The 13750-nt window shown below is 40.2% G+C and overlaps 1 protein-coding gene across 2 annotated transcripts in view; it reads left to right on the forward strand.

The window, feature by feature from the left end:
• Window positions 1–13750, forward strand: part of LOC144632791 (protein sidekick-2-like) — an 80472-nt gene that overhangs the window by 58832 nt on the left and 7890 nt on the right. For both annotated transcript variants that reach the window (XM_078491519.1, XM_078491518.1), the window contains 17 exons: window positions 313–588; window positions 1374–1679; window positions 2405–2475; window positions 2800–3034; window positions 3595–3710; window positions 4226–4421; window positions 4762–5055; window positions 5654–5980; window positions 6274–6344; window positions 6918–7155; window positions 7627–7742; window positions 8264–8450; window positions 8720–9016; window positions 10891–11193; window positions 12399–12469; window positions 12866–13097; window positions 13625–13740. In XM_078491519.1, the coding sequence (XP_078347645.1) occupies window positions 313–588; window positions 1374–1679; window positions 2405–2475; window positions 2800–3034; window positions 3595–3710; window positions 4226–4421; window positions 4762–5055; window positions 5654–5980; window positions 6274–6344; window positions 6918–7155; window positions 7627–7742; window positions 8264–8450; window positions 8720–9016; window positions 10891–11193; window positions 12399–12469; window positions 12866–13097; window positions 13625–13740 (3452 nt within the window). The remainder of the gene's footprint in view (window positions 1–312; window positions 589–1373; window positions 1680–2404; window positions 2476–2799; window positions 3035–3594; window positions 3711–4225; window positions 4422–4761; window positions 5056–5653; window positions 5981–6273; window positions 6345–6917; window positions 7156–7626; window positions 7743–8263; window positions 8451–8719; window positions 9017–10890; window positions 11194–12398; window positions 12470–12865; window positions 13098–13624; window positions 13741–13750) is intronic.

Consider the following 13750-nt stretch of genomic DNA (forward strand, 5'->3'; position numbering starts at 1 on the left):
GATAAGTGGAGTTCGCCAAAATATAAAGCCAATAACTAACCACTAAAGTCATCTTTTTACTTTCGTTGTTGGAATTAGTTTACAACACATGGGTAACCAAGCTTTTGTTTAACCGAGAAGTCCTGGCTGCTAACTAATTTTTCTCAGCCCTACAGGCTTTGGTTTGGCCTGAACTAGAAGTAAGATGAGCCCCCACCCCTCCCCCCCCCCCAGGCCCCTCCCCTACATCCCGCACCCGATGTGTGAAAAATGTAAGATGTTAAATGCATTTTGTGTATAAAACATTTTGTATTTTTTTTTCTCTCTGTTTAGTCAAAACTGTGATCACCAATCCACTGCCGAGCCAGATCCATGCTACCAAAGGACTACCTAAAGATCTTCCATGTGGAGTACAAAAAGACCTTGGCATTACAGTTAAGTGGATCTGGACCAAAGATGGCTCCCCTGTTGATACAAATCGGATGACGTTACAAGCCGATGGAACACTGCGCATAAACACAGTGCAAGAGAGCGATGCCGGTTCGTACACATGCCGAGTGGAGTCTGTGGCGGGAAATGCTGCGACTAGTGGCACATTAACTGTTCAAGGTATATGTAAATATGTTGCTTACACGCCATTTTTATTATATTTCTGTTCCACGCGCGGACCAGATAACCCGCATATTGCAATCTTATAAGTCAAATGAGTTTTTCTGCGCCTGGACCTCACGCTTGATTTAAGGAAACCAGTTGATGTAAATGAAGTTTAGTCACAGAGTGATAGACGTAAAGTATAATGTTATTCTTTCCCGCCCATTTCTTTTACTAGTCTATTCAGCATTTCTAAATTATCTGTATTACCGTTTTCTTGTAATAAAAAAGAAGGAACGTTATTAGAACTGTCATTAAACTTTAAAGCAGCTTAGCTGCACAAGGAAAGTGAGCGGTCAGAACTTCAAGTTGGCCTCTAGGGCTCAAAATGAAATCACGTCCGGTCGTCCGAGACAAGATGTTTTTCCTGCCGGACAAGTAACTTTTTATGGTCACTTGCCGAATGGGCAAGGACCCGAGCAAGCTGTCTACTAACAGTAAACTAAGACAAGTATATGCAACATAAATTTGACACCAGATTCACCTGCTTGTGTGAAAGACAAGCTGGAGTCTAAGGGTTTTTTTAGCCTTGAGGGGCCTCCCCTTGGCGTTGACATTTCTGTTATAATAGTCATTTACTGGCTCTGTAAAAGATGCTTACTTGTATTTTGCGATGAACTTTTGGTCTGCCCCCTTAGAATCTTTGATGTTTATAGTGAATTCTTGGTTAATCAAATAAAACATGTGTCCACCGAGAGAACGAAAGAAAAGTCTAACAGTACAGACTGTTTTTGTTTGATTAGAAACGCCACTGGCGCCCCTTACTCCAACGGTTACTGACATCAAGACAACATCAGTCCGCTTATCGTGGTTTCCACCGGGCTACGATGGAAACAGTCCCATTATATCCTACAACGTGTACGCCAAGAAGGGCTCTAACAACTGGTATCTTCACAAGGATGACATCAATCCATCCAATATACAGATGTCGGTCACACTCCGGAATCTTTCTCCACATACACAATATCAGTTCCATGTACGTGCTGTTAATTCAGTTGGAGAAGGTGCACCAAGTGGAGCATCCGGTGTCATCAGAACACTTGAAGCAGGTAGATGTCACTGCCTACAGTTTCGTAGACTAACTCGAAGGTCCCAGAGGGGGGGGGGATCCCATTTTACTCGACGGTCCTGAAGGAGGGTGGGGGTGGGGGGGGGGTATAAAGCCCATTTTCTCAACCCAAATTTTGCCCAAATACCATTTCCCAGCCTATTTTTTTTTCCACATTTTCTAAATCCTGTCCAAGTTCCATTGTTTTTTATTTGTGATTTCCATTCCCAGCGACCAAATTCCATTTCCCAGTGGAAAATTTCCCTAGATCCCAATTCCCGTTTTACTCCTTTAGGCCCCTCTTTCTCCGATGTTCGATTTAATTTTTGTAACCAAGTGGTGAGAACAATGGTAAGTTACATTGTATCTCCGGGTTACGTGAGCGCGACACGCGAGGTTAGTGCGTCTTGTGCACGGCGCGCGTGTCAAAATAGGTAGTGAACGCGCGTCACGCGAAACAAGCCGAAAAGTTTTATTTTTTCCATACTATTCACAGTTGATTATGGTACAGTCTGATCCCCTTAAATCCGGTTACCAGTGGGCTTTAACATGGTAGCTGGATTCAACGGGTAAATAAAAAGGAAATGTACTGTAGCTATTATATTAAGGGTATAATAAGCTGGCTTCTTTTTAGGCGAGATTTGACTGCAGACGAACAAATGTTTTACTGCCACTATGTGACTTGAGTACTTTTTCGTATGTAATATGTTTCTTTTGATTTTTTAGCACCATCTGCGGCTCCACTGAGTGTAAAAGGAACCCCAACCAGTGCTGATTCTATACTTGTAGAGTGGCAGGTACGTATGCATAACCTGTAAAATTAGTTGAATATTCATTTGGATAGCGTCAAATATCAGCAACAATAATCACGCGTGTCGTGTAAGGCAAGTCTGCATTTAGCGGCAAGGAGTATTTCTATTCCCTTGGATGGGATTCAAGAGGTTGCCCTGAGCATAAAGTTTCTTGCTCAAGAATACAACACAGTGAAACCAGCCAGCGCTCAAGTCCAGTCTCCAACGAACCTCCCCCTGCATGTCCTATTGGGAGCGAATAATTGTGTGCAGTATTTTTAGATGGTTCAAGTTGTCTTATTTTATTTATTTATATTTTTATTTTTTTAGGTTCCACCTCCAGAAACTCACAACGGTCCTTTACGAGGTTTCAAAATAGCTTATCGTCTCGCTGGTGTGTCTGCCAGTAACTTCTTTATCAAGAAGATTGCTAATTCAGCTGCCACTCAGGGTAACATTGACGGCCTGGTACAGTGGACTGGATACGAAATTAAAGTACAAGCGTACAATGATGCAGGGGATGGGAAGTTCAGTGATCCAATCACTGTTACCACAGCTGAGGGGGGTGAGTAATTACGACCACCCCCATTCATCCTTCGTTTGTCGTGCGAATCCCGGAAGCGGAAAGACGAGCTTCCGGTTCTCTACTAGTAGTGGAGCTAGACTTGAAAAAATCATTCCTGCATTTTTAATCCATTTTTTTCTGTTTCTTATTCAGTTACGGTAGTCTGATAATAAACATACACCAATAGGGTAGTTTATAAAATTCTAGTGAGCACACTTTTTAGCCAGAGTAACCAGGAAAGGAAACAAGCCATATTCACCATGAAAAGCACTATTAGTAGAAGGGTTTATACATGATCAGTACAAATCTCGTATTCGTCGCGTAATTCTTTTTGAAAAACTATATGATTTCCGAACTAATTTCGCAATTCCAACTAGAAATGTGTGATTTTGGGGAAACTGATTGGATACTTGTAAAAAAGAAACTTGTAAATAAGATTGGATAAATAAGATACTTGTAAATAAGATTGGATAAATAAGATACTTGTAAATAAGATTGGATACTTGTAAATATGATAAACTTGATCATTTCCTTTCTCACTCGTTACATTCATCTTGTAGTGCCCACTGCTCCCCCGCGCGAAGTCAAAGTGATAAATATCACCACAGTCAGTGTACATTTACAGTGGAAGCCGCCTCCGCAGAAAGAACAGAATGGACGCATTCGAGGTTACAAGGTACTTGGATAACAACGTTTTATTACAATACACTCCTCGCCCCCAGACCGTTCCTCGGGTCAGCTTCGGAAATTTTCGGGTCATGTTCGGCAATTTTCGGAAGGCTTCGAGTCATCTTTAAAAACCATCAGATTTAATTTTCACATCAGTCATCTTTGGAAATCATCGGTAGTCTTTGGGGCATAGTAAATAATAAAGATGGTATTATTTTTTCGACATAGCTGACCCTAGCAGTATGCAGGACGCGTGTCACATTTCAACCTAGTAAATGGTCCAGCTCACCACGAGTCTCTCATAGCTCAGAGATTCCCAGGACTCAGATTTTCTCTTTGTCCCATGCTCATGTCATTGTTGAAGAATTCACCTTCACTTTGGGGTATCTTTGGAATCTTCGGAAGTCCCTGGGTGACCTTTGGCTATGCCCTCTGTCTAAACAATCAAAATTCAAGAATCTTGCCATCTATTTTGTTAGAATAGAGACTTAAACATTATTTGTTGCCTTTTTTGTGAAACAGCTCCTAGCATGGAAGGAAAGCACACCTAACAATGTACTCCAACGAGTGTCAGACCATGACGACACATCTCAAATCCAAAAAGGTATCCTAGGAGGATTAGAGAAGTTCACTCAGTATACTGTGGCTGTGGTGGCGTACAATGGCGCGGGAGACAGCCCCAGGTCCGATACGTTAATTATCACGACTGTGGAAGGAGGTACTTGCTATATTTATCACCTCGACCACATTTTTCTATGGTCTACACTTATAAACCACAGAAATGATGTCATAAAATGTTCAAAACTCAAGTAGAATCACCAGCGAAGCAAGTGGTTTCACTGCAGAGTTTGAGTTACTACAAATTGTCATTTCGAGTTTTCCTTTGATTTAAAGACAATCTTGTTCACCACAAATAAACGATTTAGCTATCTGCGATCACACTCTAGTTTCATAAAAGTAAAACCTTTAAGACATTGAATCTTACTAGCGTTAATTGAATAATTTAAGCCATAGTGTTGATAAATAACTAAAGATCTATATCTTATTTTTACCAACAGTCCCAGACGCGCCCAGGTCATTTACAGTGTCCGAAATTTACGCAGACGCGTTAAGAGTGAGTTGGGCCCGACCCTTGCGATTGAATGGTGTTCTTACCGCCTATCTGGTGAAACACTGGCGAAATGACACACTTCCGAGCAGCGGACATACGAAGCGGCTCAAAAACACGACCCTGTCATACACGGTGACGGGATTACGGGCCAATACAGCTTACAGTGTTGAGGTATCCGCTGAGACTCGAGCGGGGACTGGAACGAGCAAGAACCTGGTGGCAACGACTACACAGTCTCCTGGTAAGTTGACTCTATTGATTTTGTTGTACACGAGTGCCTCCATGAATGATTTATTCAAACTGCACCGATTGTATTTTGTTTGAAGTGTTCTAATATGCCATAAAAACAAGCGTTTCTCGAAGGTTCCGAAAAGTTTTCACACCCGGAAAGCCATAGCAAAATTTCAAACCTTATATGATTTACAGAGGTTTCACTCGTATAAAGTTTCAGGCTCACACTCTTCTCTGTTTTTAAGAATCAGATATTTTAAAATGGCTTTCCAGGCCCGAAAAAAGAAACGGGCCCCATGGTTAGTATGTTGGCCCTTAGGTCGAGGGTGCATGTTCGAGCCTTGCGAAGTCGGTGTCATTGTGTTGACTTGTGTTCTTTGGCTCAATAACTTAACCTCACGGTGTCTTCCTCCGCCTTAAAGTCGGTGTATAAATGGGTACTGGGGAATTGTTAACAGGCAAACTGACAAAAAATAATACTGAGGAGTAAACCTACAATGGACTGACATCTCATCCAGGGAAAAACAGCAATACTCCTAGCTGCATGATATAGAAACACGAGTTAAGCCCATTAAAGCCGTCACTCTAATGCCGTGTTAATTTTGCAGAAAAGCCAGGAACACCGTACAATCTGAGGGTCGTAGAAGCAAGGGCCCGTTCCGTGTCATTGGATTTCACCCCAGGATCATCCGGCCGAGCCCCTATTCTGTCCTACACAATAAAGTACAATAATGATTCATTTTACGACCCTGTCTCTGCTCGATGGAAAACACTGATGGTCGTTCAAGACGCTCATCTGGTGTGGAACTTGCTACCGCTCACACTCCCGAATCTTAAACCGTACAGTGACTACAGATTTCGAGTCATAGCTACGAACAAGGTCGGCAGCAGCAGCCCCAGTAACGCCTCGGATACGGTCAGGACATTAGAAACTGGTAAGAAAACAAGAGTGAATGATAACTAAAGAGAAGGTGTCCCCTACGCATAAGCACAAGAAGAAGTTTTTCGTGTGCTTTTGTCGCGGTGATTTCCAGTGAGGACAACATTTGAGTGAGTGTGTTTGCTCATCAGTGTGATGTCCTTACTGCTGTTATCACTAGAAATGCCTTTTTTGAGCTTCTTCGTTATTCAAAAACAGGGGTTGTCCTTATACGAGGTTTAACTCCAGTCACCGTTTAGTCCTTGCGTTAGCATTCCTCGATTAATGTCGTGCGCTTGTCTTACCCAGCTCCCTCTCGTCCTCCGAGTAATCTGACGTTGCTTCCACTTGGCAAAGATGGACTCGAATTGAGATGGAAGGTTAGTTTAATTGCATCTGTTCATTTGGCGGTAAAATAAATATCACTAGTTAAGAGCGATTTTCGATTGAATGTCGTAAAACCAAAACCAAAGTAAAAACACTCTGGCCAATCACAAGGGACACATACAATCCAGTGAACAGATCAAAACTCGAAGCAAATACATGTAGCCGGTATGAAGGGCGGGAAAACGTGTGCGAGAGAGTCGCCAATTGTTCGACACTTAAGTGAAAAACCGCTTTTTAAGTAAGATACGGAAAGACGAGAACGGGCACTCCCCCCTCTTTCTACTGATATAACTATCGGGCGCAAACTTCCAATAGTTGAACCGACATCTCCAATACGTTTGCGAGCAAAATTTTTGGGACAGGACAATACTGATCTTTTTACCCAGTCAGTTGTATGTCTTTTGTATGTCAACATTAATGTCCATGGAATCGCTTACGATCGCTGGAAGTCTCTCCAAAGTCATCAGATTTTAAAGTGAATAAAAAGTGAATAAAGAGTGACAGTGTTGTAATTTTATTGAATTTTAATGTCAGCTAACTAACTGGCGTTTGTATACTTGTCATAGATTCCACCCCAAGACACATGGAATAGTGACTATATCGGATTCTCTATGACATTTGAACCACAAGGAGAGCCAAATCACGCCTTCACAATAAAAATTCCAAATAGCCAATTAAACTACTACAGAGCTGGAGGTCTACTGAAATACAAGCACTACAAGGTTTCAGTGAGAGCGTACAACTTGAACGGCAAAGGAGCTAGCAATGACAGCGCAGTAGCCTGGGCCTGGACACAGGAAGATGGTAAGAACCCGTATGCAAGGCATTCTGATGTCCCTTATGCAAGGCATTCTGATGTCATTTATGCGCGGCTGTTTTCTCCCTTAGAAAAACTCTCTTGGAACTGTACATTTCTCGCTAAAACAAGAAGTTTTGCTATAAAGAGATGGAACCCCCCTCCCCCCCCCCCCATATTTTACAGTTTTTGGACGCAAAATGGGAATTTGTAGTGTCCTTCAAACTAAACATGCTTTAAGTCACATCAGCACGGAAACCAAGATACCGGTATACCATTGGCACAAATATGATATAACTTGCTATTTTTTTTCTACAGAATATTCTTAGCAAAAATGAAACACATTTTTTGAGTAATTGTCGTAGACATTTCTCAGGTGTTTCCGCTTTGTTAGTTGACTGACAACAGGCGTGAGAGTAGCCCGGCCACGCCCTTTTTCATATTACAAATTATTTCAATGTTTTTTGTTTATATTCCAGCGCCATCAGCCGCTCCCAGTCGTGTTAACCCTATGGTCACAGGCGCCACCTCCGTGACGCTTACATGGGGACATGTTCCAAGTGTGGGGCGAAATGGTCAAATCCTTGGTTACAAGGTAAACTATCAATTCCTAACTTCTGCTTATCTGTTTATAACCAGAATTCAAGCGGGTGGTGATCGAGCCTACGGAAGAGGTTATCAGTAATCAGACTGCAAGCTCGAGGTTTGCCCCGGCGAGGGACAAAGCCCAAAGCCAACTATTAAAGTCGATAGTAATCGAGAGCGAGCAGTCTTATTGTTTTAGTATAACTTATTGGATGATCTATTGAATGAAGAAATGGATAAATTGATTCCATGAGGCTTACGCCCGGGTCAAACGTCGAACTTCACATGAGTCGAACCTAATGCAAATGAGCAAAACCTATTATTTTTGGTCATTTGCATTAGGTTCGACTCATGTGAAGTTCGACGTTTGACCCGGGCCTTATTGTACTTTGCGACGGCTTTGTTTCGTTTCGCACAAAAAAAAATCGTTCGCACGTTCCAAGAACCTTCTATCGATCGATAATAGGTGCCTGTTTAGTCAATCAGTGTGTCAGCCGCTGGGTTGTGCTAACGGAAGTTATGTTACCTTAGATTTACTACCGAATCCTTGGGCGGCAAAACACAGAGAAGGAAAAGGAAGTCATCAACGGCCTTATTTTCTCCACCGCTCTCACGGGGCTGGAAAGCTTTGTCACTTATGAGTTCGAGATACTCGCCTACACAAAAATGGGGAATGGTCCAAGAAGCACGGCAGTCAGAGCAACTACTCTACAGTCCAGTAAGTTTAAGCCTCAGTATGCACAAACAGATTCTCCTGACTGATCTCCTTGCATTTTCTTGTAGCATTGTTGGGAGAATTTGTTCACCTGTCGCCTGTGGTGACCATTTTGTTAATTCTCGGACGTAACCTTTTCTCTTTATTTTTTTATTGATGTTGTGAGGAGAAATTTGATGTTGGTCACTCTTGGTTCATAAAGGGTTAAAGAGTATCGCAAGTCAGTGACGCTTTTTACATGAAAATAACTCAATCTTTTGTCTTTTGCTCAGATCCAGGCCCTCCTTCCCGCGTCCGTTTTACAAACGTTGGCAGGTTTACTGTGACAGTAGCCTGGGACCCACCAGTCTACCCTCGTGGTGTGATAACGAGATACAAAGTAGCGTACCGTCTTAATACATCGTCATCTGGTTATTTGTGGACAGACGAGATGGGACGTGATGAACGGCAGAGAATTTCCGGGGTTTTGAATCCACCGGCGTTTTATCGGTTTTTCCTCTGGGCCGGCACAAACACAAGTTGGAGCGCATCGCCTGCTGAAGCTGTTGTTTATACTGGCGGTTCAACAGGCAAGTAAAAGTTACAACTCTCGTAAAAAGGGATGCCTCCTTTAAACGATCCCTTACTCACTATTCCTGCTACTAGATTTAGAAAACTTAATTGCACCCTTTCTTTTATTGGCGTAAACGGACGGTTTCAGGCGTAAGATAGTTCAGCTAAAATTCAGTTCGGTCAAAGATAGCCCACTTTTACTTTTCTGAATAAATAGGAACGCGTGAATTTGTATTTCCCGTGCTGTTATATCAGTGTTAAGCGCGTGTGCAGCTATTCTCTACTTCCAACCTTTCGGCCTAGTCACGTAGGCTGGACGTTTTTTGTCCGTCATTTTTTATATATTTAAAATAGCTATTCAAAATGTATCTTAATTTGAAACTGAAACAAGCAAAACTTGGGTTTTTTCCTTGTGATAAACGATGTTTTATAAGTTAAAACTGTTCAGGAATAAAGTTGGTGTTTTTCTTTTCGCGAACGTTTAAAGGGACACTGTCACGAGCTTCACTTCAAAAATTCAAGAGCTTAAATAATAATAATAATAATAATAATAATAATAATTAATAATAATAATAATAATAATAATTAATAATAATAATAATAATAATAATAATAATAATAATTAATAATAATAATAATAATAATAATAATAATCATAATAATAATAATAATAATAATAATAATAATGATAATAATAATAATCATAATAATAATAATAATAATAATGATAATAATTAATAATAATAATAATAATAATCATAATAATAATAATAATAATTAATAATAATAATAATAATAATAATCATAATAATAATAATAATAATAATAATAATAATGATAATAATAATAATCATAATAATAATAATAATAATAATGATAATAATAATAATAATAATAATAATAATGATGATGATGATAATAATAATAATAATAATAATAATAATAATAATAATAAAAGGTACTTAAAAACGCATTTTATAGCCTGACGGAGTCTCAATGCTTTTTACAATTAATCAAATAAAATCAACTTATAAACGCTGTTAAAAAGAAAAGTTTTAAGTCTCGATTTAAAAGAGTCAACTGTGGAGCACTGTTTGACTACAGTGGGCAAGTCATTCCATAGCTTTGGTGCAATCACTGAGAACGATCTGTCACCATAGGTAACCGTTTTAGTCTTAGGAATAGACAGTAGGTTTAAGCTACTTGATCGTAGTAAACGATGAGGCGTGTAGTTCAAAAGCAGGTCATTTAAATAGGCTGGTGCAAAGCCATGGAGGACTTTGTACGTTACCAAGAGAATTTTAAAAATAATTCTTTCTTTCACCGGAAGCCAGTGTAAACTCTTTAAAACTGGAGTGATATGAGCCCACTTTTTTGCTCTAACAGTTAGTCTTGCGGTTTTATTCTGCAACCGTTGTAGTTTCTCTAACTCATAGGAGGGGAGACCGAAGAAGAATACTGTTGCAGTAATCAAGTTTTGAAGTAACGAAAGCATGAAGACATGGAAACCTACAAATAGTGGTCCAGTTATAAAAAATTACTATGCCAGTGTAAAGCTATAAACATGATATTATTGTGATGCCATCAGGAACTTCAGATCTCAACTCGAAAAAAGTCAGGCTAATTTTTTTTTCAAGTTCTGCCCTTGTGGACTTGAAAACAGCTAAAAATAATAACAGCTCCCCGCTTTCTTCATCACAATTTGCTTTTTACCTTCATCTCGATGTTCTAGACGCATTTTGTGGACGAGCGAAAGTACTTCGCCAATTTTAGTACTTTTCACTCAAAAGCAAAAAAAAAAAAAATACCTGACAGTTCCCCTTTAATCTTACGGCATTTAATTCTTTGCAAGCCTTCCTTACGAATGTAATGTTTTTCTTTTTCATCACAGAACCCCCAGATGCACCATACATTTTGCCGATTTATTTTTCGGACATAAGCGAGCGATGGATAATCGTCAAATGGCAAGCCACCTCGGATGTCAAAAGTCCCTTAAGGTACTTCACGCTGCAACTGAACAAAAATGGCGAGGGCTGGCAGGTGTACTCCTCTAATGTGCCTCACAACTCACGGAGCCTTAAAGTGGAAGGACTTATTCCAGGAGAGTCTTACACGTTCAGGATCATGGCTACTAACGACAAGGGCAACAGTCCGTATAGTGCTGCGTCCACAGCAGTCACTACTCGTCTGGCACGTAAGTACAGCTTATGAGAAACATGTTTTAAATTCAGTCGATGACAAAAGCTATGTTCTCCTTAAAGAAGGCGAGTCCATTTTCGTCCCCAGAGCCGCTTGTCTCTCTTAGTCGGCAGAGCCTGTGCACGAGAAACAAGTGGCTCTGGAGACACATGATTTGATTGGCTAGATTTTAAAAAAAGTCAGCCAATCAAATGAACCGTTTTAAAATCCCTTTGTTTACACGAGAGTTTGGAACGTTTGTTTTGATTGGCTAGATTTAAAACTTCCGTTTTTTAAATCTAGCCAATCAAATAACGTGTTGCTAGAGCCTCTTGTTTTTTAGTGCACAGGCTCTGGGGACGAAAAGAAGTCGAGCCCTTGAGTGCCTTAGTTCTGCTCATCAGTTGGGCGTTTCACCACTGAGCTGCGCGCGAGAGACTAGGGTCTGCTTAGCCTCCTTCTCAGACGTTCATTTAGCTCGTCAAGCAATCTTTGGGGAGGAAAGATTTTTTGACGAGCCAAAAACATGTCGGCGCAAGAGGCTAGTGGGAGCTAGGCCATATAACTAGGTTTAAATGTGACAAATGTGCCGCATACTGCCAGATAAGTTTTGTAGAGTTTTGGGATGTATCAAAGATTATAAATACGAGGAGGATGTTTTAGTTGCTCTTGCTTGTATCAGTGACTGAGTAATATTTACTTCCCATAGTTTCAAAATAGTCACTCGCGCGTGGTAGTATATTGGACAGCGCGGATGACATAATTATTTTTGTGCCAACTGGACAATAAAACAAATTCAGTCCAGTCCAGACCAGACCAAAAGCAGCTGTGCTATTTTAAAATTAAATACAATTCTCTTCTTTTTGCAGGAAGCAACGACTCCCAAATTTGTAAATTGTTTTTCTTTTATAATAATTAGTATAATGCAATTCAAATCAGTAATCAGCAATAAAACGGAGATTCCGAAAAAAAAAAAATGCAAAAACTGTCACTGCAGAATATACTTTCTTCTTGAAGTAACTGAAAGAAACTAATTTGAAAGTAGAAATTCATTTCCAACCTAACCCAAAGTAGCTATAGAAACAGTAACGTACCCTTAAAGTTTAGGCTTTTGATGTTCACTGACAAGGTTTAGTGTGCTATAAGTTCAGTGTAGTTTGTTTATTGAATTCCTTATCAGTGTGAAATGTTCACTGTTCTTCTTGTTCTACATTTCTTTAGTGCCGACAGGAGCTCCTCGCGATGTCAGAATACGAGCCGCTTCTCCAACATCCCTTGTTATTGAATGGGCGGTAAGCGGATTTTTCTTTTTTTCTCCTTAGAGCAGCTTTCCATTGACTGTCGTTAAACTTTGTCCAAAGTAATCTCATAGTAAACACGAAGCGAAAACATGTAACACGATGCAAGCGCGGGAAAGTCGCGGCAGCCAAATCACGTGGTTTTGGTTTAGCAAATGATTGGCTGAGTACACAATGCCTTTGTTCTGACTGGTTAAACTAAATTGTACGTGGTTTATCAAAAACAGTAAGCGAGCTCAGAAAACGGAGAACCAAAAGAAAAACTACTATTCTTTCTCTTTTTGTATTTTGTTATTCTGTGTATTGGAAGCAGCTTTGTGTATTTGTCTTTCTTACGTTTACAAATCCAGTACATAGAAGTTAACTGTATTTTCTTATCTTAATGTCAAGGCTCCATTTCCTCAAGAGCTGGGCGGAACTCTACAGGGGTTCATAGTGAAACACAGGGAACAGAAGGCCGCTAGCAGTGCGTTTAGTGAGGCCCGCCTGGACGCCAACACCCGTCAACATGTTCTAAATAACTTGAAAGTCTTCACGCTGTACGAGCTTAAATTGGCGGCTGTGAACGATAAGGGACCTGGGCCCTATACTCCTTTGTACAGCGCAACAACTGGAGAAAAACGTAAGTTTAATGTTAGTTCTAGAAGTTTTAAACTGGCAAAAGTATCAAATGCTGTTGCCGCATTGTGTAATAGACCTTTTTTCAAATGGGGACGTAATGGGTACTTATATGTTGTAAATTCTAGGAGTTGACTGTTGCTCAGTACTAAAGGCGCTGTTACACTGGACATTGTGTTATACACGTGCAATTTTCTTGTGCCGTTTAATTTCGAGAGAAAATGCAAGATACGTTGCTCAGTGAAACACCTCATTTCTCCCTGGCAATGTATATAAAAAAATCGTTATTGCGAAAATTAGATTTTGCTTCTACTTCGAGCAACGGTTCCTGTGACGCTTTGCGAGGCGTGTTCTTTAATTGGAAATTTCACTGGGAAATTTCTTTTCAACTTGTTTTGCAAAACAACGGAAAATTACATAAAAAAAATTACCTAGGGTAACAGGGCCTTTACTGAATTCGGTGTTTGTGTTGGCAATGTAGACATCTCAGTAATTTTGGTTTCCTTTCTCACTGTTGTTTAATTTTCTTAGCTCCTTCTAAGGCACCCACGCAAGTGAAGAATGGGGCTGTAACGAGAACATCCATTGCAATCAGCTGGGTTGCTCCTTCTAAATCGTCATTTAACGGGCATCTTATGGGATTCAAGGTCAGTAACG

This window comes from Oculina patagonica, chromosome 12 (assembly GCF_052425735.1).
Source record: "Oculina patagonica isolate OP01 chromosome 12, crgOcupat, whole genome shotgun sequence".
NCBI lineage: Eukaryota > Metazoa > Cnidaria > Anthozoa > Scleractinia > Oculinidae > Oculina > Oculina patagonica.